Source organism: Heteronotia binoei, chromosome 14 (assembly GCF_032191835.1).
Source record: "Heteronotia binoei isolate CCM8104 ecotype False Entrance Well chromosome 14, APGP_CSIRO_Hbin_v1, whole genome shotgun sequence".
Taxonomy (NCBI): domain Eukaryota; kingdom Metazoa; phylum Chordata; class Lepidosauria; order Squamata; family Gekkonidae; genus Heteronotia; species Heteronotia binoei.
The window spans coordinates 27,893,880-27,921,173 of record NC_083236.1 but is presented as its reverse complement, the minus strand read 5'-3'; the positions used below and the strand labels follow the sequence as shown (position 1 = coordinate 27,921,173).

Genomic DNA, 27,294 nt, shown 5'->3' with positions numbered 1-27,294 from the left:
TATTTTTCTTTTATAAATAAAATCCATTTTATTTTATTCATTGGCCTGGGGTCTATTTGGGACTACCTCCGTAAACACAGATAATAGGTCCTGCTTTGCCCCACTTCCTACAAAGGTCTGCCTTTTGAAGCTAAATTCCCCAAATAAAAGATCAAAGGCTAATATTTATAATTCTGTCAGGGGTAACAATGGTGCTGGGCATTGGGTGCAACTGAGAGTGCCACTGCCCAGGCCACCACAAACACCTGTGCTATGCACACCATCCACATGCTGTTCCCTGATAGCACTAGGCACTGGGTGGCAAAGCACTCACAAGCAGGCACTGGAAGGGTGTGAATGTCAGGAGATGCATGGGTACCAGCAGGGCTTTTTTTTGTAGCAGGAACTCCTTTGCATATTAGGCCACATACCCTGATGTAGCCAATCCCCCAAGAGGGCCTACTGTGAGCTCTGGGAGGATTGGCTACATCAGGGGTGTGTGGCCTAATATGCAAAGGAGTTCCCGCTACAAAAAAAGCCCTAGGTGCCAGCATCAGCAGGGTCCACCAGAAGCCCTGGTAGTTGCCCCACCTGAAAGTATGCTGACGCTGGACCTGATGCAAGGAAAAGGTAATGAGGAGTTAGGCCCTCAGAGGAGAGGAAAATACTTGCCTGCTCTGGACGTGCTGGGCAAGGTTGTAAACCAGGCTGGGACTAGGGCTTTGCTTCTCCTGTTTCTCACGCAGGATCCTTTCAGCCAGCAGGAAGTAGGTGGCAGTAATGTGGTTGTAGTGGTTGGCCTCCAGTGCTCTACAGGAAACACAACGGGGGAAAGGAAAATCAGATGCAGGACCCACTGCAGGCAAGTACACAGGAGCACAAAAATCCAGGACAGGGACATCATCTGTCTCTACACAGATGAAGAGAATTCAGAAAGGCCATCATGGGGCCTCCCCAAACTGGTTTCAAACACTGCCCCTCTGCACCTGGAAACTGGGCTTTCCTGGGAGTTCCAGGCACAGAATTCACAGAATTCCTCTGGTCTAGCCCTCAGAATTGAAGGCAAAATGTCAAGAGCCATCCCTGGCAGATACCTGCAACGTTATCAAATGTGGACACTGTGCACAAGCCCAGCAGAGTCAATTAGGTGCCTCTGGGTGGAGGTACTGAGGAACTATCCCTCCTAGGCTCAGCGTCCAATTCAAAGGCTTGTAATGAAAATGTATTTCTGGAAACGTATTTGCACACTGATAAGAGGCTCTACTGATCCATCCTTTGAAGCCACAGTGTAGGATGTCCTGGGCTAATTAGAGGTTAGCTACTTGGCCTATCTTATACATCCCAACTTCCTCAATCTGGGCTATGGTCAATCTTTCACAGGCAACAACTGGGGGGTTTTGGAAGGCAGTTCCTAATGGCAGTTGAGTGTAAGAGAGCTACTTTAGTGATATCTCCCTGTGCTCTTCCCTATCAGAGCTTCTGGCAGGACTTCAAACTTTAACTTCTCTCTTGCCCCACAAAATCCCCGGGGGGGGGGGACATGCTTTTGAAATTTGCCCCTCCCACACACATATACACACATCCACACACACACCTCATACACGCTTCTCAGACTTTGTGACATCTAAGCTTGCTGGAGGACCCATTAAAGCTGAAGAGTCAAGATCAGTCTACATGCTATTGAGATGCCAATGCATAAGGAAACAGCCAGGTTCCCATGGGAACTCGGATATAACCTGACAATGACTTTATTCTGTAGCTTTCTGAGGGCTCATCAAGATTCAAGCTATGACTAATGATCGTGGCTTGCAAGACAATGACAAACTTTCCAGGGGTCATCCAGGAATCTGCTTTTCAACTCAGATTTCCCTGGAATACCTACTCGAGAGCATGGGCAAAGTCAGGCTTGTCACTTGGGCAATTCGATCACGCCACCTGGATCCATTTCACCTCCCCCCTAAGTTGTCTAGTACCTTTTCTTTACTGGCATTTCAGACAAAGAGAAATTTGAACCTTCCAGTGGGCACTCAACTATGACACTCTCTCACAACGAAAACAAGATTTCTAAAACCTCTCCAATCAAACAGCAACTCAAATCCCTTTGATCACATGCAAAATTCTAAAAAGTTGTCCGATAGAAAAAAGAACAGAAAAGCTCCACCAGTGATATTAGGCCACAATAGTAAATGGCCAGGTAAAAGCTGCATCAGGGTGGCATCTTGACACGAACAAGTTAGGTTCATTTTCCCTCCCAGATTGTTCCTCTGCCACTATAGGGTTATGCTAAGTGGTGTAAAATCCAGTCTCCTTCCCAGGAATATTCTTCTATCGCTGATATACAGGACAGAGACTTTCTCTCTGCCTGGAACCTTCCCCTTACTACTTTGGAATTTCTCCAGCTGCACTGAAACTGCCAGATCAAGCAGCATAAGAAACTTTCTGCTCTGCTTCTTTATCCACTCTTCTTTCTCTCCTGACCTCAGTTTCCTGAGGCCCATCCTCTTCCCTATCTCTGCTCCAAGTGCTGCTAAAAGAGGAAACATCCTTTTCTGGGGTCACTCTAGGACTGTGAACTGCAGAGTTTGGGGAAGGGAGGGATGTGTTACCACTGAGTCCACCCTCCAAAGCTGCCATTTCCTCCTGGGGTCTAATCTCTGCAATCTGCAGATAAACTGCAATTCCAGGAGAATTCTAGTCCCCACAAGCAGGTTGGCAACCCTAATGCATACTTGTAACAAACATCAAGGGTAGGTTCTGCCTTTGGTCTAGTCCCAAGGAGATTAAAATAGCAAGGCTGAGACTAGGAATCATTTGATTTTCTTCTTGCTGCTTATTCCCCAAATGCTGCTGTCATTCTAGATGCCATCTAGTTACAGCTCAGTAACCCCACAGACTTGGTATTTCATGTTGCTTTTTCATTCTACCTATTTTTCTTGCCTTTTCCTTCCACTTTTATATGTCCCATAAAGATTAAAAACAAAAGTATTGTCTCCCTTGCTGCCTGCTACTCCAAAACTCTACCAGAGTGATTGCCCAAGTGTGTGTGTTTGTGTGTGTGACTGATTTCCCACTAGCCTTATGCCGCTCTCACATTCCTCTTCTCAGCCGGGCTTCCGTCAGATTTCACACTATTTGCTCTGGGGCTGCAACTCGCTTCGCCTTTTTCACATGGCAAACATAAACTGGTTTTTAGAGGATTTTGTTTGCTGTGCGAAAGAGGCGGAGCGAGTTGCAGCCCCAGAGCAAATAGCATGAAAACTGAGGGAAGCCCCATGGAGAAGAGGAGAGTGAGAGTGGCATAAGGCTAGTGGGAAATCAGTCTCTGTTTAAGGATGGACACAAGGGTCCCTTACCCTGGGATTTGGAGGTACAGTTGTGAAAGGACATTCACATGTGACCTCAGTTCCCACAACAACATCCCCATCTATCAGATTCCCCATCCCACCATACCCCCCACTCAATCAGAAAACCAGGCAGGCAGAGTCAGCTGGTGACACTCACTCTTGGATGGTTTCCCGGTCTGCTATGTTGCCGCACATCATGGCTTGGATGATGATACCGTGCTCCTCCTCCGAGACCCGCTTGTGTGATGTTAGAGGCAAGAGATAGCGACTGGCTGGGGAGGGGTCCACGCCCTGCAGCCATGGGTGGGTTTCGATCTGTTCCAGGGAGGCTCTCTGCTGTGGGTTCCGTTGCAGCATCTGAGAGATCAGGCTGGCCAAGAGAAAACAGCAGGAGTTCACTCAGTCAGTGAGATGGGATTAACTCAGGGAAAAACAGTCTGAGGTATCATTGCAGAAAGGGTCAAGCTTAGTTTTCAGACTCTACATGAGAAAACAACCACGCTTGCTCCCCATTCATTGCTGATTCACTCAACCAAGTTTGCATCCCATCTAATTCTTCCTTGAGGAAAGCACAAGGAAGGACATGGATGTGACCGGATAGCAAGGCCCAGACAGATGAAGGGTGACAAGGTCTACTGGTGTGATTCTCACCCATCCCATCAGAAGAGTGCTCGTTCAGAGTAAAGGATATGATTCAGCACAGGGGATGGGAAGGAGTTGGGGCCCTCCACTTCCCCAAGGCACCCCACCAGCTGCCCATCCAATCAAGAGTCTTTATTATAATAATTAAGTGATGTCAAGTTACAACTGACTTCCGGTGAGCCCTCAAGAGGTTTCCAAGGCAAGGGATGGATGAATGAATGTGGTTTGTTATTGCCTTCCTCTGTGTAACTATGCCATCCATCCAAGTACTAATGAGCTTGGGCTAGTTTGGCTGCTAGAGTCTTTATATTTTATTTTGCCATCAAGTCACAGATGACTTATGGTGACTCCACAGGGTTTTTAAGGCAAGAGATAAGCAAAAGTGGTTTGCCATTGCTTTCCTCTGTATACCAACTCTGGACTTCCTTGCTGGTCTCTCATCTAAATACTAACCAGGGCCAGCCCTGCTTAGCTTCTGTTATCTACTGAATCGGCTACCCTGAGTTTACTGCACTGAATTTACTGCTTTGCAGTAGCTTTCGGGGGCATCCGGGAAATTGCGGGACTGCCTATAGACTCTGATTGATTTGAACTCTGAACAGCAACCAACCAACGCAAAACTTGACCGCCATGATTTGGTATGGGACTGCGTATAAGTGAGGTCTACAGCCTGCCATGTTGTCTTAGTATGTAATTTACAACAAAGCATGTTCTGTGTGAACTCCAAACGTATCGAACCCAGTATTTAACAGCTTCCGAGTTCTGAAGAGACTGGGCTAACCTGGGCTATCCAGGTCAGGGCAGAATACTCATATTCCCCTCATAACAAGGGGAATACAGGACATTTTAATTGCATTTCCTTCTTTGGTCTGCAGAGGGCACTTGATACTTAACCAGTCCACAATTACGGAACACAAAAAGGAAGGACTTGGCAGCTACACCAAGGTTGTTTTCGCACTCACCTCCAGCCGGCGCGACCCCCCCTCTTCACCGCGCAGGATCTGCGCGGATTTCGCACTAAATGCCGCCGAGCAGCCTTTTGCGCCGGAAACTCCCGTCGCAAAAGCCGCGCAAACGCCAAACTGCTTTTTGGCGATTTACGTTTGAGCGGCTTTTGCGCCGGGAGTTTCCGGCGCAAAAGGCTGCTCCGCGGCATTTAGTGCGAAATCCGCGCAGATCCTGCGCGGTGAAGAGGGGGGTCGCGCCGGCTGGAGGTGAGTGCGAAAACGACCCAAGAGAAGATGGAGCTCATGCGTGCTTGGGGAGGAGGGGGAAGGTGCATGACCCTGCCCTGTGAGATAGGGCCCATGCAGAAAGGGAGTGGGAATGGGAGGGGGTTGGTCTCATACTCTGCACACTGTGAGGTGACGTGAGACGGGATAGTGTAGCGGCAGTCCAGAATCATGGTCAGGGTCTCACTGTCGTTGGCTTCCTGGAAAGGTGGCTGTCCACACACCAGCATGTAAAGAATGACGCCCAAGCTCCAAATGTCTGCAGCAGGAAAAAGAGGAAGAGAAAAGGAAGGGGAGTGAGACAAACAGGTCTGAAACAGGGGGAAAACACTGGCAAGCACCTGGCAACAACAAAAAGCCATCAGGGATGTCATCCTTTTGTGAACAGTCAAGGGGCAAACAAAGCTCTAGAAAACATCCCCTCACATTCACAACCATCTTATGTGGCCCACACCACAAGGCTCCTAGTTATTTATTTAGATATTTATACTTAGGTATCCTCTCCAAAGTGGCTTATGTTGTTCCCTTTTCCTCTGTTATACACTCACAAAACCAAGCCTGTGAGGTAAGTTGGGATGAGAGAGAGTGACAGGCTTAAGGAAGCCCAGTCTTCTTCCATGGTAGAGTGGAGATTCAGAGCTTGGTTTCCCACATACTAGGCCCACTTTCAACCACTACATCACACTGCCTAGGCAGACTTCTAATGGCAACACAAACAGTTCATTTTATTAAACCCTTTACTTGTGAAAGAAATTAGAATAGCAGCACCATCTTGGGAGGCTGTGGGAAGTCTCAAAGTTAACCAGCTCATCTGAATCCCACACTCCTGAACCACCCACAACACTCTAAGTTTAAATCAACATGACTGTGGATAAATGGAGTATGGGCAATGAAAAACATCCTGAGGTAAGAGGTTTGGAACTGGAAACTTCCTGAGGTAAGAGGCATCTCCCTGACAGATGAAGTTCAGTTCACCCTAATGCCTGACCAGCTTCCAGGCTTCCAAAAGAAAGACAAAATAGTGACCCTGTCAGTGATGTCTCCCACCAGATCTTCTCTGGCCTGTCCAAGTTCAGGAGGCTATTCCTAAAGGTCTCCTTTAGTTCTTCCATCCTCAGGATAATTCTGCTGACTCTTCTGGCATTAGCTTCAATACACAGATGTCATGTTACCAGAGAAGGGGGTGAGATTTCTTGGTGCAAAAAATAAGGCAGAAGTTCAGTGGCACCTTGGAAATTAGCAGAAAGCTTTCTTCCTTAGAGATGTGTGCCTAATGGCCAAACACGTCAATGCATATGAAGAAGTGAGCTCTGCTTCACAAAAGTTTCTCCCAGAATGAATTCTGTTAGTCTCTAAGGTGCCTCCAGACTCCTCCTTCACTTTGCTGAGGCAGAAGAATGCAGCATCCCCTCAGAAATTATCTTGAGGAGGAAGTTTTTCAGGCCACCTGTTGGGAATACTTCTCCCACAACAATTTTTTTTGTAACATCAGCATTTTGGGAGACCCTCATACAAAGTGACAAGGGAGGGGGAACTGCCACTCAAGAGTTTCCCAAGCACACACTGAGGGGGTGAAAATTACCTTTGAAACTCCTCAGACTGAGGTGTGTAGGGACATGAGCTGTGCAGGGTGAAGGATGAAAGGAGCAAGCAGAGAAGATGGGTGAGGGGAGAACATGCTGGGTAGGGAAAATTCACAACTATCAACCCATCTCTCTCTGTCTCTCTAACAAAGCCAGCTGCTAATCTTCTGCCGCACAACTCCTTTCTGTCATTCTAGTTTTGGAACTCTTCACATCCATGAATGCCGTTTTATGCGAACAGGTGAAATGCATACATTTTCAAGTTTTGGGATGTGCAAATGGGAAAGTGGGTTTGTTGTGGATACACAGTCACACAGAGAGAAATATGAGGGCTGCCCTATTCACACAAAATGACAACTGCATATAACAAGAGAACCCATGTGTAAGATGCTATCCTGGTAGGTGAGCTGGTGTACCAGGAGTGAGGGAACAGAGTACTCAAGATACTCAACCTGGGGCAGGGTGCACTTATAAAGGGGCCCTGGGTTGGGAGGCAGGAGGCAGCTTAGTCCCAATGGCTTGGGGGGGGGGGGCAGAGAGTCACCAGAAGCAGGATATGACGCTTGATGTTCTCCCATACAAAAAGGAAGGAAGGGAGGGAAAGGCGGCAGCCCAGAGAGTGAGGTGGAAGTGAGGGTTCAGCTTCCCCAGAGGAAGCCGAGCACAGATGGCCGACGAGATAAGCCCCAGTAATCGGCTCAGGCTCTTTTCAAAAGCCGGCTCAGGGCATGCCAACCCAAAGGGCCAGGGAACCCTTCTGAGCCTTTTACCTACATCCCCCTGCCCCCCCCCCTTCCAAACAGTCAGAGCTCTCCAGACAGGAAGGCAATCCAGCATACACAGATGTTTCAGTATCAGGTCATCCTTGAAATGGTGCCATGTCCTAGACAGGTCAAGCCAGAAACAACAGGTCTTAAAGAGCAGCTGTCTTCTCTTCCTCAGGGTATTGCCCTTTACCACTAGTGGTCAGAGTCCTTTATTAAAGGGGGGGAGGGAGCTTTGCCAGGCAGAGCAGAGATTCTCTTTACGTATTGAAGGGAATCTCATACAACCTTCCACCAACCAAGTTCCTAGGGCATACAAAGCCCAACAATAAAAACTGTCATACAAAATTCTCTTATATTTTATCCAGACCCTTCTTTTGCGAGTTCAGGACAGCATTAAAGATTTATTTATTTATTTTCTTCACTTGTATACCACTTTCATTTCCAATGGGAATCCAGCTTATATTCTTCTCTCCTCCATTTAATCCTGGCTCAAGGCCCACCAGCGAACTTCTATGGCAGAGAAAAGAGGTTTCCCAGATCCAACACATTAATCACTACACTGAACATAAGAACATAAGAGAAGCCATGTTAGATCAGGCCAATGGCCCATCCAGTCCAACATTCTGTGTCACACAGCGGCCAAATATATACACACACACACACACACACACACACACACTGTGGCTAATAGCCACTGATGGACCTCTGCTCTGCACTAACTCCCAGTTCTCCTGTCCTCCATTTTATCTTTACCAACAACTTTGTTTGGGCTGAGAGTGTCTGGCCCAAGCTCACTTCCATTTCACCCTCCCAACAATCTGTGAGGTAAGTGAAGCTGAAAGAACGAGACTGCCTCAATGCCACCCAGCAAGCTTCATAGTTCTCACCGTCTCCATTTTATCTCTACCACAACTTTGTGAAATGGGTTAGGCAGCAGGAGAGTGGCTGGCCCAAAGATGCCAGTGGACTCGAACTTTGTTCTGGCCTAAAGCCAGTGTGGTAGAATGGAAACTGAAACTTGGTCTTCCCTAGCAGAGTCCAAAACCAAAACCCCCTACAATCTACTGGCTCTCATTTCACAAACTAACACAAAGTGCAATTGATTGACAAACAGAGCAATACATAAAAACAATGATGAAAAGGAGCCTGATGAGCAAGACAAACAATCACACAAAAACCAAATGTATTTACACAAATTTATTTCAAGACAACCATAACAATTAAAATGCCTGGGTAAAGGAGTTACATCGAACCTGGCCCAGGTGGGCAAAGGGAGGACTCCATTAATGAGGAACCACCACATTAAAGTCCACATCCTTGAGAGATATCCCACCTCAGAAGCTGGAGGGACACAGAGAAGGAACTCAGTGGATGATCTATCTGGTGACAGGCAGGCAGGACCAGAAGCTATTAAAGGCACTCATCCCAAACCATTTAGGACTTTAAAGAAGAATAGCCAGCATTCTGAATTGTGCCAGGTAGCGATTAGCATAGCTCTTTCAGCACCAGACAGAGAGAGCTTCCTGGTCATTTGTACCTGTGCCAATAGCATCTTGGACCAACTGAAACTTTCAAACAGTCTCCAGAGCTTTAAGAGGAGTGTGCCCAAAGAATGTGAGGCGCCTTATAAAATAACATGTGGCAAGAGACTCTTGGACATGGTCAAAAACACTAGATATTGTTCTGGTTGGGGCTGATATATAAATGTTACCCTGAAGCAAGCTACAGAGAACTTCTTCCCTGAGGATCTTTGCCAGGTATTCTTCAGAAGGGTTGCTATTGTTGTGGTCCCCAAACCAGGTCAACTAATTTGCATATTATTCAAAGTACTTCACAACACTGATGTGAACCAAGAACAATTGTTGCACTATTTCCTACCAACTGTTCTTGGCAAAGGGCACACCAGAGGGGCAGGAACAGTGGTATGATCTTCTTACCCGACCTTGCTCGGGTATCTTGCCTGCCTTTCTTCTTGGAAAGCACCGCAAGGCATATTGGGAGAGATTTAACTGGCTGCTTCTGTCGCTGTTCCAACAGGGGAAGGCTTTATATCCGCTCCTCAATTAAATGTGGAACTGGAAGTTTCAAACGCAAGGGCGAGCGCTCTGTTCTCTTCCCTCAAAATCTCCCTTGGCAACAGCAGGCCAGAAACAAAGCCTCAGTCAGAAGTCAAAACAGAACCAGCAGATCACAGCCCAACCCTGACCAAGTTTACTCAGAGGCAAGTCCTATTCATGGCCAAGGAGTTTACACTTCCAAGTATGCTTAGTATTGTAGCCTTTAACATGCAGATCTAGCTCCTAACACTGAGAAGGGGGAGATTGTGATGGGAAGGTTTTCTGTGCCAGTCCTTAGAAACTGTGCAGAATGCAAAAGGAAGCAAGGTTGTTAAAATATCACTCAAAAAATTCTCATATTGTCAAACTGCACAATCTTCTTGTAATCCCTCCCTTCCCACTGTAGTTTGCAGTCTTTGGATATATTATTTATTGGGAGCGATATTGCTTATTTAAAATTCTTGCATATTTCTGGACTGAAGCACTCAAGACCATCCACTAAAACAGAAAGTGCAGGAGCAGACAGAATACAATGCAATCATTAGAAAAATGCAATATACTATATTGTTTGTTTGTTTTTTAAATCAACAAATTTCCAGCCAGATTTTAAAACAACCACAGCACAGCGAGGAGAATATAAAAAAAATCAGAAAACAACTAACAGCCATAATATCAATAAAGCAATAAGGAGGAAAAGTAGAAACCATTCTCAAGCCAACAGAATTTAAAGAAAATCGTTAGGGTCAGAAACTAAAAATTGTCAGATGAAGGTGTTAGATACAGAGAAAGGGGAGGACACGGGGGTTAAGGGTCACTGAAAAAGCCTTATCCTAACCTGTCAAGGTTATTTGCCTCACCTGAGAAGACTGAAGGACCTGGAATAAGGAATGCCAAGTCCAGGGAGGATAAATAGAGCACAGGTGGCCACTCCACTATTCATAGGTCAAAACCAACAGCTTGAAATGTAATCTGAAGTAGTGATACTCTTTCAACATTGGAATAAAATGTGGTTTGAAATCCACCCCAACTAACAATCCTGCTGTTATAATTCTGGACAAACCCCAACCCTTCCAAAGAGTCTCCAAGGGCAGCCCAACACAGAGTGCATTATAGTAATCAAGCCTGGAGGTGATGACAGTATAGGTCACTGTGGCCAGATCAAGTTTCTTGAGGAAGGGTCATAGCTGGGAAACCTCATAAAAGTTCACTCTGTTAAATGTGAGACTGCCAACAGAATCAAAGATAAGATTTTTCTGAGTCCAACACAGTTCAAACGCTATCCCGCTCCCCCCCCCACAGCAATCTTTGGCAAGTGACTGTCTCAATTTTGCATCTGTGAAATGGGAATAACGGTGATTACTGCACAAGAGTGTTGTGACAGAGAAAGGACAGATTCTGAAGCTTAGCCAAACACTTTGGAAAATGTACTTCCTGCAGACTGCAGCTGAACAGAACACCACACCACAAAGAGCGTGTAGGTTTTTAGGTTGTTCATAAGACAAGGTTTTTAGGTTGTTCATAAGACAAGCAAAAAAACAAACACAGAAAATAATCTGGTTAATATGTCCAGGCTGTGGAGTGAGGCATTATTTGGGTACACGGCAGAAATAAAAGTAAAAATCATTCCCGGTGTTGAGGTAAATGGGTGTTGACATAACTTGAGCAGCTACAGAGATTTTCAGAACTGATTTCTTTTTTTACATTTTCAGTACCACATTCCTACAGGGCAGTCATTACATACTATTAAATAAAGGTTAAAAATAGAAGAAAAAACAACAAAAATTAGTTTACTAAAATGATTCAGAAGCCCACCTTTCTCCCCCACAAAGCTTTCTTCTCAGCATAGAAAATACCTGATAACAGGCAACAGCTACTAACTGAATTTAGCAAAAGTGAAAAATTATTTGTGTGAACTGCATTTCAACCAAAAACTAAAACAAGTGAGGGGAAACTCACATTAAAGTTCTGAACAAGCAAAAACATCTTAACCTGGCATCTAGAGGCTAGAACAGGGGTGGCCAAACTTGCTTAATGTAAGAGCCACATAAAATAAATGTCAGATGTCTTAGAGCCGCAAAAACACAAATGTTAGATGTCTGAGAGCCGGAAGGAAGGAAGATCAGAGGAGGGAGAGGTGGAAAGAAAGCAACCTTAACTTTAAATGCATTCTCCAAGCTAATGGCTGGCTGGGCTTGGAGAAGTGATTTAAAAAGAAAAATTCCTTCTCCAAGCTGGCTGACAGGGCAGTGGGGGCTTCAAGAGCCACACAATATGTGTGAAAGAGCCACAGTTTGGCCGCCCCTGGGCTAGAAGAACAGACGCCAGGTGAAGATCAAGGGGAAGAATGTTCCACGTTAATGATGAAAACATTGGATTTGTATCCTGCCCTCCACTCTGAATCTCAGAGTGGCTCACAATCTCCTTTACCCTCCTTCCCCACAACAAACACCCTGTGAGGTAGGTGGGGCTGAGAGCTCTCTCACAGAAGCTGCCCTTTCAAGGACAGCTCTGCGAGAGCTAAGGCTGACCACATTCCCCCCTACACCACTTTCTGATAACCCTGAAATGAGGGTAGGGCCTCCAAACCTGGGGATTGGCACCCCTACACTTTCACCCACTTGCAGATGGAGACTGCCCAGCAGAGCAGCCAAACCTGCCTCTGTTTCCTAATTTCCCCCAGCTTTTAAACTTTGTTTCTGCTTCCATTTAGCACCCTTGCTACACAGAAAAATCAGGTCATTGCAGAGGGGGTAGCCCTGGAGCAGCAAAATAATATAAATGACCAGGGAGCCTATAAGGACACACAAAACTTATTTCAGTCGAAGCTTTTGTGAGTCGAAGCACCCAGAGGTTCTTCTGGGCTAACTGCTTCTGCAAACTGAGCTCTGCAGGAAGGAAGGTCAGGCAAACTGCTCTTCCCTGGTCCACCCTCCCCCACTACACTTCTCAGTACAGTTGCAACTCCGCCCGAGCTATAAATACTCTGGCACGCACGTGGTACAGAGGGAGCGGATCTGCGCTGGAATCCATGCATGGGCTTTGTCTTGATGCACATGCCTCAGAAGGAACAGGAAGTGGCCAGCAGAGTTCAGCAGCTGTCACAGAGGAGGGGGGGGGGCTGTGGTTAGGTCTCCTCCCTTGTGCTCCTCCCTATCAGGGTGTCAAAAGCCAGGCAGCTGTCTTCTTGAAAGCCACCTCTGGACAGGGCAAACAGCAGCAAGGGTGGGGGAGGAGGAAGATACTGGCGTGCCAGGCCAACCCATACTTTTAGGCTTCTCACTGTCAATGAAGACTCTGCAGTTAGGGTTGCCCCGTCTCCCAGAACTAGGACTAATCTCCAGGCTACAGAGATCAGTTCTCCTGGAGAAAACAGCTGCTCTAAGGTTGCCAGCCTCCAGGTGGGGGCTGGAGATCTCCTGCTCTTACAACTGATCTCCAGCTGGCAGAGATCGGCTACCCTGGAGAAAATGGCTGCTTTGAAGGGTGGTCTCTTTGGTATTGTACCATGCTGAAGCCCCTCCCCTCCCAAACCCCACCTTCTCCCAGATCCACCCCCCCAAAGTCTCTGGGTATTTTCCAACACAGATCCGGCAACCCTAGGGTAGACTCTATGACATTATACCCTGCTGAGATCCTTTTCCTCCCTAAACCGTGCCCTTCCAAACCTCCAGTAATTTCTCAGCCTGGAGCTGGCAGCCCTACGGTGCTAACATGAGATGGCCTAAGGACTGATAATATAAAGAGACACTCCAAAAACTGGTTAGTGTCCAACAAGGATCTGGGAGTCCCCCTCAACCATGGAAGTTTGCTGGGTGATCCTTGGTCTGTTACACAGTCTCAACCTGGCCTACCTCACCGGTTTGTTGTGAGAATAAAATGGAGGTGAGGAGAACAATGTAAGCCTGCAAGTAAATGAAACAAATTCATTAATTAATTGATATGCATGAATACTGGCTTCCCTTTGCCTTGCCTTCCTTATCTTCAGGAAGGTTCATAATGCTGCAGAAAAAGAGCAGGCACCTGATCTGGTCCCCTGAGCTACTGAGAAAGCTACAGGAGGCCTGGGGGTGGGGTAAGCAGGTTCTCCACCACGCACAAGGGGAGGGAGGAGTCCTGGCTTCCCAAGTATAACAGAAAGTCCTTTTATTTCTCACTTTTAAAAACTTAAGCTATCTCTCAAGTTAAAAGCTGTTTCTCAAGGAAAATGTCTAAACTTCTATCAACTGGGAAGCAGTGGCAAGGAAGAAAAAAGGAAATAAAGATTTCAGGTTTTCACGGCTGGTAACATCATTAGGGTTTGTAGAATCTTTCGGGCTCAAGTGCCGTGTTCTACTGGAGAAAGTTTTCCTTCCAGACGTTTCGTTCTCAGCTGCGGAGAACATCCTCAGTGGCGTTGCAGCCGGAGCAGGCGCTCTGACCTTCTTGGCTGCTGGGCATTGAGACAATGCACAGCAATGCACAGCAGCCAAGAAGGTCAGAGCGCCTGCTCCGGCTGCAACGCCACTGAGGATGTTCTCCGCAGCTGAGAACGAAACGTCTGGAAGGAAAACTTTCTCCAGTAGAACACGGCACTTGAGCCCGAAAGATTCTACAAACCCTAAAAAAGGAAATCTTGTTTGCTTCCTTTTGAGGCCCACTTCCTTCCATACAATGTGGTTTCACTTTCCTGATCCATGGCTACTGGGATACAGGGGAACAGTGGGCAGAGCAGAAGGAAAGAAGTTTACTGGCTATAGACAATTAGCCAGCTTGTCTTGGGGAAAACCAGCAATGCACTCCCACCATACTAAGACTATGTGCCTGACGCTGGCACCCATCTTAAAAGAGCTGAATACCACTGTTCCTTCCCCCCCCTCTAAATTCTCCAGCTTTTTATGGTTAGTTTCATGTTCACTGAGGTTTGACAAGCAACTCAGCCAAAGTTAATCACATCTGTCCCATTGATTTCAACAGCATGTGCCTAAAAATGCTCCTTGAGAATCAGAAGGGACCAATGGGGTTAGCAACTGGAGGACACATTAATGGGATGCTTTTAAATCCCTGCCAAGCACATGGGTTTACACAGAAGGTCTGCTAAAGAGACATCTGGAGCAAAGGAGTGGCAAGAGGGAAGCGAAGACATCCAGTGTTTTGTCTGCTGGCTGGTTCTGCAATTCAAATACCTCAGCTATGAGGGTTGCCAACCTCCAGGTGATTTCCTGGGATTACAACTGATCTCCAGGCAACAGAGATCAGTTTACCTGGAGAAAATGGCTCCTTTGGAAGGCAGTTATGCCACACTGAAGTCCCTTCGTCTCTGCAAACTGCGTTCTTCTCAGCCCCCACCCCCAAAATCTCAGCAGGTATTTCTCTACCTGGAGCTGGCAACCAATCAACCACCCCCACAAAGTTTTTTCTTTCCCATCAAGAAGAATGTGGCTGCAAATGTGGTGGAAACTCTGAGCAAGAACAGCTGCTTGGGGCGAATGCAGTTTTGAGCAGGAAAAAAAGAGCAGATGAACTTCCCCTGAAGCTGCTTTTCTACAGCTAAAGCACCCATCAAGGAAACGATATATATAGTTTGGTTGCAAGATAAATGACCCAAAGATGAGCTGGCCACTTCAAAGCAAAACACTCTGAGAGACAACCTGCACCACCACCAGCACCACCACAGAAATGGCCTGCTGGTCATGTATAAGATAATTAAGGATCGCCTAATTAACTCATTACCCTGTAAGATTAGATGCTCTCTCATAAAGATGAGCTCAGTTTACGGACAGACAGAATAAGGTCCATTCAGGGAGTAAACTCCATGCCAGGGATTGTTAGGAAAGGGGCTGAAAATAAGACAGCAAATATTGCAATGCCCCTATGTAGATCTACGGTGCAGCTTTATTTGAAAGCAGGGTTGCCAACCTCTGGGTGGAGCCTAGATTTTGAAATTAAACCTGATTTTCAGACTACATACACCAGTCCCTTTGGAAAAAATGGCTACTTTGGCTGCATGGCATCACATCATTGCTGAGCTCCTCCCCCAAATTCTGCAGTCCACAAGCTCCCCCACCCACCCCTCCCCCAAAAATTCAGGAATTTCCAACCTGGAGTTGGCAGTCTTCTTTGGAAGACCTTTGGCAGTTCTGATCTCCACATCTCCAAAAAGATATTGTAGAGTTGAGAAAAGCTCAGAAGTGGGCAACTAAGAAGATTAAGGGGTCGGAGCTCCTTTTCTATGAGGAAACATTAAGAATTTGGGACTTTACAGTTTGGAAAGGAGATAACCACACTGGGCCACAATAGGAGTTTTTTAAAATTGTGCTTGAATTAGAAAAACTGGAACCATAAAATAAGAACTTCAGGGCACCTAATGAAGCTGAGGAGCGAGAGATTCCGGTTGGATGAAAAGAGTCCTTAACTCAACAAGTGATCAAACTGTGGAATGTGCTGCCAGAAGTCACAGATTGCTGCTCCCATAGATGGCTTGCAAAGTAGATAGATGGAGGAGAGGTCCATCACTGGCTCCCAGCCAAGATGACTAAAGGGAACCTACGCATCTTATCTGGAGAAGGCCTTGTCCCTATGCCCTGTTTCTTGACCCTCCAGGGAAACTGTTATGTGAAAGAGGATGCTGGACAAGATGGTCCACAGGTCTGATCCAGCACAGCTCTTCATAGGATAAGCCTTAAAGCAGGGAAACATGATACATCTTTAAGCCAAGACAGCTTTTTTGTTGTTGCTGCTTCCATAATCTGCTTCAGAATATGATCCGAGTGAATGCAAATATTCTTGCAATCTGCTCTAGCAGTGGAAACCGGGGTGGTGGTGAGGGGTGTGGGCTTAAAGGTAAACACGAACATTAATTTCATGTTCTTGTAACATCCAGCAGATGGAAGGCTGAACAGAAAAGCAGAACTGCTACATTAGTTATGGGGCTAGATCAGACGCTATCTCCACAGTCCCCTCGAGGGAAGCTGTTCCGATCAAAGGGGCATACTCTTCTCCTTCCCCTACCCCATGCTGAGGCAGGATGCCTTCAATATAGTCCAGGGTTTTTAATTTTTAACCAGTCTGCTGGTGCTGACCAAGAGGGTTCTGCCTTTGCAGAACACAGACAGCCGCACATCAAAACACAGCTCACCTTCCCTGCAGCAAGATATGCTGCCCTTCCAACACGCTGCCAAAGAGGGAGACGCTAAGCATTCCTGATCCACAAGCAAATACACACCCATTTTGTGCACATCTGCAGGATTAGACACCTCCCTCATAAAAAGCAAACTCGGGGACAGACACCTGTTTTACCACCTGCAGAACACATGCACACGCACACACATCAACACACACATCCTGTTTAATTGGGGTTTAATACAATATATGCACTCACTTATGCTCAGCCTACGCATATCAGTAGACCGTCTTCTGCTTTGTTACAAATGCATACAACCAGTTCACACATATACAAAGGGCAACCCAACCCAAAGGCTAGCAGGTGGCAAGGAGGGAAAATATTTTAAGCCATATCCAGTCAAGAGAGATGCAACCAAGGCCTTGCTGCTGAGTGTAGGGTTCTAGGGAATGACTCTCAGGTCATTCCATTCATTCACCTGGGGCACTGAAGCGTCTCGGGAGTCAAACACAACATATACATTTTCATGTGCTCCACACCAGACCCTCTGAACACAACACTGAGGTAAGCCAAATTCAGGGCAAAAAAATAAATCAAGATTCTAATGGATCTTACTTATTGTGAACAGATTACTGCATTCCCCCAAAGAGCCTAGATTTCAGAAAAAGTATTTGAATGAGAACTGACAGGAAATGAAAGGAAACAGAAGCCGGGAGGGAGTTAAGTGAGAGCCAGGGGAAAGGGACTCAAACGCTGGCCAGCAACTGCACCTCATTTCCTCAGTCAAAAGAAATGTTGTCTTGTCCTTCTCTGATAGGTTTCATTAGGCAAAGAAAGCACAGATTCTTGGGACAACACACTGGGGGAATTTTGGCCTTTTCAGAATTTTTGGGATGCCTTTAATCTGCCTCAGCAAGAAGGGCCAACCCAAGTTTTTGACTGGTATTCAGCAAAACACACTGCTTCAGTTCTTCCTCCATAATGCTGAGGGCATCTTGTTTTAAAATAAAAAGTTAAATGCTCAGTCCAATATTATTGATCATGTTGGATCTTTTTTGTTACACTTTTATGGTATCATTAAAACTTAGCTACATGGATTTTTTCAGTGAAGGACACACTGTGAGGTTGGTCAGGCTGAAAGTGTCTGGCTGGCCCAAAGTCACTTAGCTACATGGATTTTTTTCAGTGAAGGACACACTGGAGAGTTACAGGGGCTACAATCTACATTCTTTCCCAAGTCTGTAACAGACAGACACCACCAAGCCCTCCAAAGCACCAGTATGTATGCTCTGAATCTGGGAAGCCCAGTATTTGTCTAAAAACACCTTACCAGCATGGTCTGCTTGGAAGGAACAGAATTAAAGCAACTATACATTGTGAACGCCTTTCCTCTTTACAGCCTGATCATCACCGCAACATTTGAAAAAAAAAACAAAAAACCACCCATTCTTCCAGCCCACATATTGTTATGAAACTGATGTTGAAGACAAGCTGAATGCTTCTTTAGTTATGAAATTCTAAGAGTTCTGAATTTGGCAAGAGAGCTTACAAAAGGTACTGGCCCAAATTTCATCCACTACAGAGGCTGGTCACAAGAAGTTTCTTCACAAAGTTTAACACAAAAAACTGTTAACATGGATTCCTCTCCTGAACTTTCACATCTGAACTTTTAAGAGACTGAGAATTCCCTCTCCTCCTTACTTATGCATTTGCAAATTGGCCAAATCAATAATTCATTCTCTTTTACAGAAAGCAGGCAGATGTTAATGTGCTAACGTTATCAGAACCAGGGACAATAGGACCCTGGTATGCAAGGATCTCTAATTCTCTCTGTCTCTGTCACTCTCTGTCTCTGTCGGTCTCTCAACCTCAAACACGCACAAACACACACTTACTTAGTATTTCACTTACTTTTTTACTTCATTTCTCCCCAATGCAGCTTACATCATTCTCCTCTCCTCCATCTTATCATTACATTAGCAGCCCTGTGAGGTTGGTCAGGCTGAAAGTGTGTGGCTGGCCCAAAGTCACTCAGCAAGCTTCCACTGCAGAGAAGGGATTCAAACCTGGGTCATTCAGACCCTAGTCCTACATGCTAACCACTACGCCACAGTGATTGTTCTATCTTGGGTCCAAATGGAGTAATAGACTTGGACAAAGAATTCAGCTGGATAGCAGCAGTCAATCACAGTTTGGAGCAGGTTAGAAGTTATTGGGGGGTTATAGGAGCACAGCTCCGCTAAGAAATACACCAAGCCCTCTCCGAATTTTGCTACATATTGGTAGTCTCATTTAAAGCATACAAGGCTATATTTTTAAATATCTTACGTTTGCATTCTTTACATGCCATGCTCCTACTAGGATGGTTGTAGTGTAAAATGCCATCAAATCGCAGCTGACTTATAGCAACCCCATAGGGTTTTCAAGGCAAGAGACTTTCAGGGGTGATTTGCTATTGCCTGCCTCCAAGTCTTGACACTGGTATTCCCTAAAGAAGGGGTGCCAAACATGCAGCCCTGGGGCCAAATCAGGCCCCTGGAAGGCTCCCATGAGGCCCCCAAGCAATTGGCCGTCATCTGCTTCCTTCTCCCTCTCTCTTGCTTCCTTCTGCATCTCAACTTGCTTTGCAAGGCTTGCTTAATCGCACAGAAGCTAAAGGGCAAGGCTTCTATTTTCTCCATTGGCTGAGGCTCCTCCCCCTCCTGGTTCCCTGGGAAGGGAGGGAAAGAGCCAGAGCTTCCCATGCCCAGTTCCCTGGATCCCATGGGAGATACAAAGAAAGCACCTCTGAGACCAACAAGTGCTAATGTATTAAGCATGTTTTAAGTCTTTAAAAAAAACCTTTAGTCGTGTTTGTGTCCTTTAAATAGTTTATATCTCTGCTACCTAATCTTAAAAAGGTATACACATGGCCCAGTCCAACGAAGTCTCATTTATGTCAGATCTGGCCCTCATAACAAATGAGTTCGACACCCCCACTAAAGGTCTCACATCCAACTCCTAACCAGGGTAGACCCTGCTTTGTTTCTGAGATCTGACAAGATCAGGTTAGCCTGGGCTATCTGAGTCAAGGCATTGTTATTTCCACTAACAAGGTTGTGGTTTTATGGGTCTGAAGTGCAAAACTGTGAAAGGTCACCCTAAAGTCTAAAGCCAAATGAAACCTTGGGGAGCTGGCTCTTATACTCCTATTAGATAACAGCACCACCCTAAACAGAGTTACTTGCCATTCAGCTCACCAATTTCAAGGCTGCATAAGACGGCCCTGCAAGTCACTCAACTTGTATTTTGCTGACTTCTGATGCTCTTGCAACATAGCCTTCAGGCCCTCTCATCACAAAATCTCTGGCAACAAACAAGCAGGGCAGGAGATGCTGAGACGAAAGAGAGGAAAAGAAGACCATCCTGTCAAAAGGAGCAGAAAGGCTGCAGAGGGAGGGGAGAAAGGCCCCATGACCTCTAACAGAGCGCATACACATGATCACACATAGGGATTTAAAATACATTTTCCCAGCAAAACATCTGAAGTCTCTGAGCAGTGCAATCCTGCTGGACAACCTCTGCATAGGACTGCACTGTAAGCCTCAGTTAATCCATACTTGCTCCAATGGCCACTTCAAGCCTCTTCAGCCTCTCCTGCCAAGCTTCCTTACTTCCCATCCTATCCCATCCCCACCCCCAGTTTTTCAGTTGCTTGTGGAGTGGCTGGAATTTATTGTTGCCTTATGGTGACAGCATACAAACATGCAGAGTGTCATCTGGGATCTGAAACAGCCGCTGTAAGCAGATGAACAACAGTCCCTGGGCAGAAAGTCCAGAATGGATCATTGCACCTTGCAATTCAGTTAAATGACACTGTTTAAAATCCTGGCCCTGAGTGATCTCGTCTATGCAACAAAGGCCACAAGTGACTCCCCTTGTGGATTTCTCTCTTGCAATAAGATAAGAAAGGTGAAATGTTAGATAAATGTGCGAATGCTTTATATATGGAATCCCCCCCTGCAGAGCCAATCCCGGGAAGCCTCCATCTCTTAAGACCTGGCTTTCTCCTCTGCCAGTCTTCCCATGCAAACAGAAGCAGATAAACGGAAAGCATGCACATGCGCACAACCACCCACACTTGTGCTTGCAATATCCTATCAGCATAGAAACCTTCTCCAGCACAGGCAGCCTTGCTGGTCCCAGCAATGATCAGGCAGCTGATTAAGATCCTGAGATTTAAAGATCCCTTCCAGCTGGTCCATTCCACCTGTTCCCCCCGCCCCCCAGGTTAAGGGAATCGCTTCAAAATCACACAAAGTGATGAAAAATGCCCAGTGCAGTGTCCAGATGAGAAAGAAGTCATTGCTTCCATACGTTACAGAGCAGACAGGTGGGGCTGAGTTCCCACCCTCTGTCAGAATCCTTGCCCCAATCAGGAGTAGGACCACAATGCACAGGGAGAAGAAACATCAGCTTTCTTATTCTTATGCCATTTCCCCAGCCAGAAACAGTTCTGGGTTGGTGGTGGTAGTACTGTTACGCTCGATGAAACTCATGCATATCCGAGCAAAGACATGGGATTCCTCTGAGCTCCTGAGGAACATCTCACACTGCAGAAAAGACTGTTCTGGATCTATTTATTACATTTTTACCCTCCCCTCCTTCCAAGGAGTTCAAGGAGACAACACGCTCTCCAGTTTATCCTCACAACAACCCTGTGAGGAAGGTCAAGTCTGAGAGAGACTGGCCCAAGGCCACCCAGAGTGTTTCATGGCAAATGTGGGAATACAGCGGGAAGAAGAAGAAGATATTGGATTTATATCCCGCCCTCCACTCTGAAGAGTCTCAGAGCGGCTCACAATCTCCTTTATCTTCCTCCCCCACAACGGACACCCTGTGAGGCGGGTGGGGCTGGAGAGGGCTCTCACAGCAGCTGCCCTTTCAAGGACAACCTCTGCCAGAGTTATGGCTGACCCAAGGCCATTCTAGCAGGTGCGAGTGGAGGAGTGGGGAATCAAACCCGGTTCTCCCAGATAAGAGTCCGCACACTTAACCACTACACCAAACTGGAAGTGTAGAGGACGATGTTTCCCATCCCCAGAATGGGGGGGGGAGAGAGTTCAGTTTATCCACCCGTACAAATAAGAATTGTTTCTTTATAAAGAATTGAATACTGCTCTGACACAACAGTTAGTTCTGCTCTGGGTGAAAACTAATACCTCAGTTTAAGAATAAAAGAAATAGTCCTGTTGAATCTGACTAAAAGGCTGGACTAAACTAGCAAGCGGATGCCAGCTGGGGCATGCAAAATACCACCAGGAAGCTCACCAGCACTGCACAAAAGCAAGATGGATGCTCTCCCGGTTGCAGTTTTCCCTGTCTTTGCTATTCCGTGGCATGCAGCCTCTGCATGTGGAGATAACTGCTTAACAGCTGCAGCCAACAGGTCTACAACAGGGCTGTGAGCCAATTTGGTGCAGTGGTTAAAGTCGGACAAAGATTTGGGCGACCCAGGTTTGAATCCCTGCTCAGCCATGGAAGCTTAAGCCGGCTGCACACACTCAGCCTACCTTACCTCACAGGGTTGTTGTGAGGATAAAACCGAGGAGAGCGGTGTAAGCTGCTTCGGACCCCCACTGGGGAGAAAGGGAGGATGTGAATTAAATATGTATAATCAATGATATACCCCCCTCCCTAGATTTAGTGATTCCCCTTTGGAAAACCAGAGATTATCATTACCCACTGCGGCATAGAAAGATAGAGCTGGAAGGGTCATTTTGTCCAACTCCCTACACAACGCAGGAAATTCATGACTCCCTCCCCCAGTGACCCCTGCTCTGTACGCAGAGGAAGGCCAAAAACCTTCAGGATCCTTGGACCAATCTGGCCTGGAGGAAAATTCCTTCCTAACCCCAAAATGGTGATTGGGCAGCGAATTCCACATTTATTTTTTGGGTCATTACCCTGTCACTAAACCAAGTTTCCCCAGTGGGCCTTAGGCTTCGTAAACCCTTCCCGGCCAGTTCCAACCCAGTTCTTACCAACAGCGGGGGCATCATATTCATCCCCCAGCAGGATCTCAGGGGCCGAGTAAGCCAAGGAACCACAGCTGGTGGTGAGCATGGTGCCCGGTTGGAAGCAGTTGCTGAAGCCAAAATCCGTCAGCTTGACCACTCCCTGCTCTTGGAAGAAGACCACGTTCTCGGGCTTGAGGTCACGGTGCACCACGTGGAGACGGTGGCAATAGGAGATGGCGTGGACGATCTGGGCGAAGTAGTGCTTGGCCCGCTCCTCCCCGAGGCCGCCTTCGTGCTGCATGATGTGATCGAACATGTCCCCACCGTCACCCAGCTCCAGGATGAGGTAGAGCTTGGAGTGGGTGTCGATGACCTCATAGAGGCGCACCACATTGGGATGCTGGACCAGCTTCATGCAACGCACCTCTTGCAGGAGCTGGGCAGCCGCCCCGCCGTCCAGCTTGCTCTTGTCGATCACCTTGACCGCCACCCGCTCGCCTGTGAAGACATGCCGTGCCAGCTTCACCACTGCAAAGTGGCCCTTGCCTAGGGTGCGTTCCAGATCGTAGAGGCCGGCAATCTTCCCCTCCGGGAAGGTCCGTGTTCCGGCCATCTTTGCTGTTGTGCTGCGCCTCACAGAGGTCTAGTCATTGGGGAAGCTGGAATGGGGGGGGGAAAGCAGTCAAAGAGAGGAAAGGCAACTGGATCTACCCACCCTACAACACTTCCCAGAAAGGAAGGGTCTCATTCAATATGATTTAGATATTTATACACTGCTTTGCTCCCTCACAGAGGACTCAGTCCAGCTTACAGCATCATCCACTACTCCATTTTACCCTCACAACAACCCTGTGAGGTAAGTTAGGCTGAAAGTTTCACGGCAGAGTGGCAATTTGAACCTGATTCTCTCCAATCCTGTTCTAACACTCTAACCACTACACCAAAACTGGCTCTTGGTCACAAGCGGGTCTCTTCAACTAGTGAAGGATAGACAGTGAAGATGGGTAAACAGAGGGATCCGGAGCACAGAAGGCTCAAGCAAGCAAGCGAAGCTCTGTCAAATACTGGACTGATAGGGAGGTATTCCTAGCTGAATTTTGCATCTGTTTAATTGAAGGGAGGACAGCAAGAAAACTAGTTAAGAATAAAAGCAGCAGCACAGACCATTTAGTGTCATGTCTGAGAGTTTCATCCTGCTTCCTCTGTGGGCTTCAATGGGCTCAAGGCCTCAGCCAAGCCTCCAGTGTTCCACCTTCTAGAGCCAGTCAGCCACACTGGGTACTCATATTCCCTCCTCACGGACATGCACTTGTGCCCTCCTAAACTTAATAATTGTGTGTTGCCTAGTTACAGCAAACTTACAGAGTTTCAAGGCACGAGATGAACAGAGGCGGTTTGCCTCTGTCTGCCTCTGCATAGCAACCCTGGACTCCTTTATGGTCTCCCATTTAAGTACTAACCAGGGCCAATCCAGCTCAGTTTATGAGATCTGATGAGAGTGGGCTCTTCAGGCTCATCCTCTTCCCAGCCTCTATCTTCCTTTAAAAGGGGGGATGTACATGAAAGATATACAGATAATTATTTATTTATCATAGGGCAATGGATAATTTTATCAAGGTGTATGATTAAGATTTATTTAAAATAATAAGTGTTGCATGGAATTGGATAGTTATAACCTATTTAGGAATTTCATGAGTCAATAAATCTATATAAATGTGTTTTTATATTATATAACAACATTTTAAACAAATAAAAAGGTTAAAAAAATTAAATAAACTTAGAGGCGGCCACAAAGAAACATTCCCCAGTCAGAGATTCCTCAGGACAGAGGAAGAACCATTTCTCCTCCCAGCAAAAGGAAGCTCTTGGATTGTTGGGGTGTGGACATTCCTTCGTTCTCTGCACCTTCAAAAGAAGAATACTGGCTTTGTGCACACATAAACCTGGTCCAGGAACCCTCAGCAAGGCACTAACAAGTCAAGAAGCTGTATATTTATCAAAGGCCAAATTATTTGACATCAGCAGGAAGGACCACCAGTGGCTCCTTCCACCAGGGCTGAAGAGTGGAAGTTCAAAATGTCTCCCATTAGGATGTCAAGAGCCAGTGCAGTGTGGTCGTTGGAGTCCTCCCTGACTAGCATCTGGGAAACCCAGGTTCGAATCCCTCATCTGCCATGGAAGCTGGCTGGGTGACTTTGGGCCAGACACACAAGAACTCAGCCTAACTTACCTCGCTGGGTTGTTGTGAGGGTAAAAGGGAAGCAAGGGGGACAATGTAAGCTGTTGGGGGTCCCTGACGGTGGGAGAGTAAAAATGTAAATAAATAAATAAGCAAGCTGCCTCCAATCTAGGATATTGCAAGTTGCCTCAACCACAACATGCTACCACAAACAGTTTGAGGCAGGAGAAGGTGGAATGGATAAGCATGGAGAAAAGTAACAGAGGAGCTTCTCTAGAGTCCCCCCCCCCACCTACAACTGCTGGAGGCCTACACAGATTAGAGGTCAGATAGAGCGGCTTCAAGGATCTAATTTCCTTTCAGGGCGATGTAGGGAATAATGTCCATCAGTGCCAATCATGGGGTTCTCTTTTTCCCGTGCCAGACCTGGTTTCCCCATACAGCAGTAGGAGGCGGTGGTAGAATGCTGAAGGGGCAGGCCAGGCTGCATATGGCAGGTAGTAGGTTCCAGTTTTGAATGATTCTTCACGGGGGGGGGGGGGGCGGAATCCTCCCTGAAAACAGAAAACTAGCGCTGCAGTAAGAGAGCTGCTTCCCCCCACCCTTTTTCTGTTTGTTTGCGGGGCTAGCCTTATCTTTGCAGGGCCTTTTAAAGGGAACGCTTCGAAAAGGCTTTTCTGCGTGAAGCGCTTCAGTCCACCCGATCACCCTCTGCATTTGACCATCTCATTCCCGGCAGGTGCCCATCAAGCCGGAGGGAGAGCGCGCTCTTGAGCATGTACAGAGTCCCTCCTCCCCACCAGGTCCCGATCTGGGAAGATGGTCTCGGAGCCCTCCCCCCTTCTCCCTCCCGTGCTACCCCCGCCTTTCTCCTTTTAGGAATGAGGCGCCGGGGGGGGGGGTGTCTCCGCAGCCCCGATCCACGGCCAAGGCCAAGCAGCGCCTCGGGGAGGGGGGATGGTGGAAGTCTTTGCAGCGGAGCCCACAGCGCCCGCTGGCCTTTTCTTCGCTTCTCCCCCAACCTGGGCTCTCTCATCTCCGCCCCGTCGGTGCCAGGCGGAGAAGCCGCCCCCCCCCCCCAACCCGTTGCTGCCCTTCTGCAGAGGGGACGAGCAGGCACCCCCCCCACCTCGCCCCTGCCGCAGCCTCGGTCTGGCTGGCCCGGACGGGCGGGCGCATCAAGGGCAGGCTGGCGACTGGCGCGCAGCAGCTGGGGATGGAGGCTCGGGGGGTGGGCGGCTCTGCAGGCACCCCCTCCTCCGCCCGGGGCCCCCTCACTTACCCGAGGCCGGCCGGGCGCGCTCCTGCCTCGGCTCTGCAGCGCTGGGCTCCACAGTTGGCTGACGTCAAGCAGCTTCTTAAGGGGGCCGCGGCGTGGCGCAGGGAGGGGAGGCGAGTGCGGGGCCGGGCCGAGGGCGCGCTGGCTCCCCCCTTTCCGCCGGAGCCTGTCCCGGGAGGGTGCCCGCTTGCGCGCACCGGGGGCCGAGCCAGGATCGGGCCACCGCTGCCGCCACAAGGCACGCCGGGGTGGCACCAAGATGGCACCTCGCGGAGGCCGCGGCTCGGCGCCCTACAGCACCGCCTGCGGAGCTGGCCCCGTTAGGTCTGCCTGGAGGAACGAGGGCCGGGAAAAGGGCAGGCTGAGCGTTCGCGGTGGCAAGCCGTTGCAATCAGAGGGGCTTACTTCCGAGTAAACGCGGCGGCAAGAAGCACCGCCCGCCCAGCCTATGCGCACCTACGCACTTTCAGCAGGCTGAACCCAGTTGGGGGGTTATTTGTTTGTTTTAATATTTAGACCCCGCTTTTCTCTCCGACGGGGACCCAAAGTGGCTCCCATCGTCATTCTTTTCTCCTCCATTTTCCGCTGTGACTTAGGAGAGGCTGAGAGTGACTGCCAAAAGGACACTCAGCCAGCCTCCGTTGCAGAGTGGGGCTTTGAATCCATGTTGTTTCCCTAGCCTCACCCTCTAACCACTGCACCACACACCGGCTCTTGGAGAAGGATGACTTTTAAAAATTGTATGGTGTGATGTAAAGCCGGGATGTGGAATGGTATGGTATATAGCCTGATCTTATCAGATGTTGAAAGCAAGGGTCAGTACTTGGATGAGAGACCACCAAGGAAGACTCTGCAGAGGAAGGCACTGGCCTAGAGAGCCCCTTGCTGAGGTCGGCACAAGTTGTATGTGACTTTGACAGCACAAAGGTACATCATGAAAAGCTACTGAATATGGTACTCACCACCACTGAGTGCAGAAACATGCCAACTAAAGTAACCAAATATCGGGGTGGGGGGGGGTGTCCACCTGTTTTGCCCCAGGGTGAGTTTTGTTCAGGGTGAGTAAACATCATCCTTTGCTAATGTCTGCAGCTGAAGTTGCTTTAAAAGCACAGAAACAAAGGCTAGTTTTTA

At 47.6% G+C, this 27,294-nt stretch overlaps 1 protein-coding gene across 1 annotated transcript in view; it reads right to left on the bottom strand.

The window, feature by feature from the left end:
* The window catches only part of LOC132582489 (SNF-related serine/threonine-protein kinase-like), a 30,601-nt gene extending 4,319 nt beyond the window's left edge, over positions 1-26,282 (bottom strand). Inside the window, exons 1-5 of the mRNA XM_060254080.1 lie at positions 26,164-26,282; positions 22,727-23,361; positions 5,315-5,456; positions 3,481-3,693; positions 652-789 (exon numbers count right to left, since the gene is read on the bottom strand). Of these exons, the coding sequence (XP_060110063.1) occupies positions 652-789; positions 3,481-3,693; positions 5,315-5,456; positions 22,727-23,315 (1,082 nt within the window). The 5' untranslated portion in view covers positions 23,316-23,361; positions 26,164-26,282. The remainder of the gene's footprint in view (positions 1-651; positions 790-3,480; positions 3,694-5,314; positions 5,457-22,726; positions 23,362-26,163) is intronic.
* Positions 26,283-27,294: the final 1,012 nt, after the last annotated feature.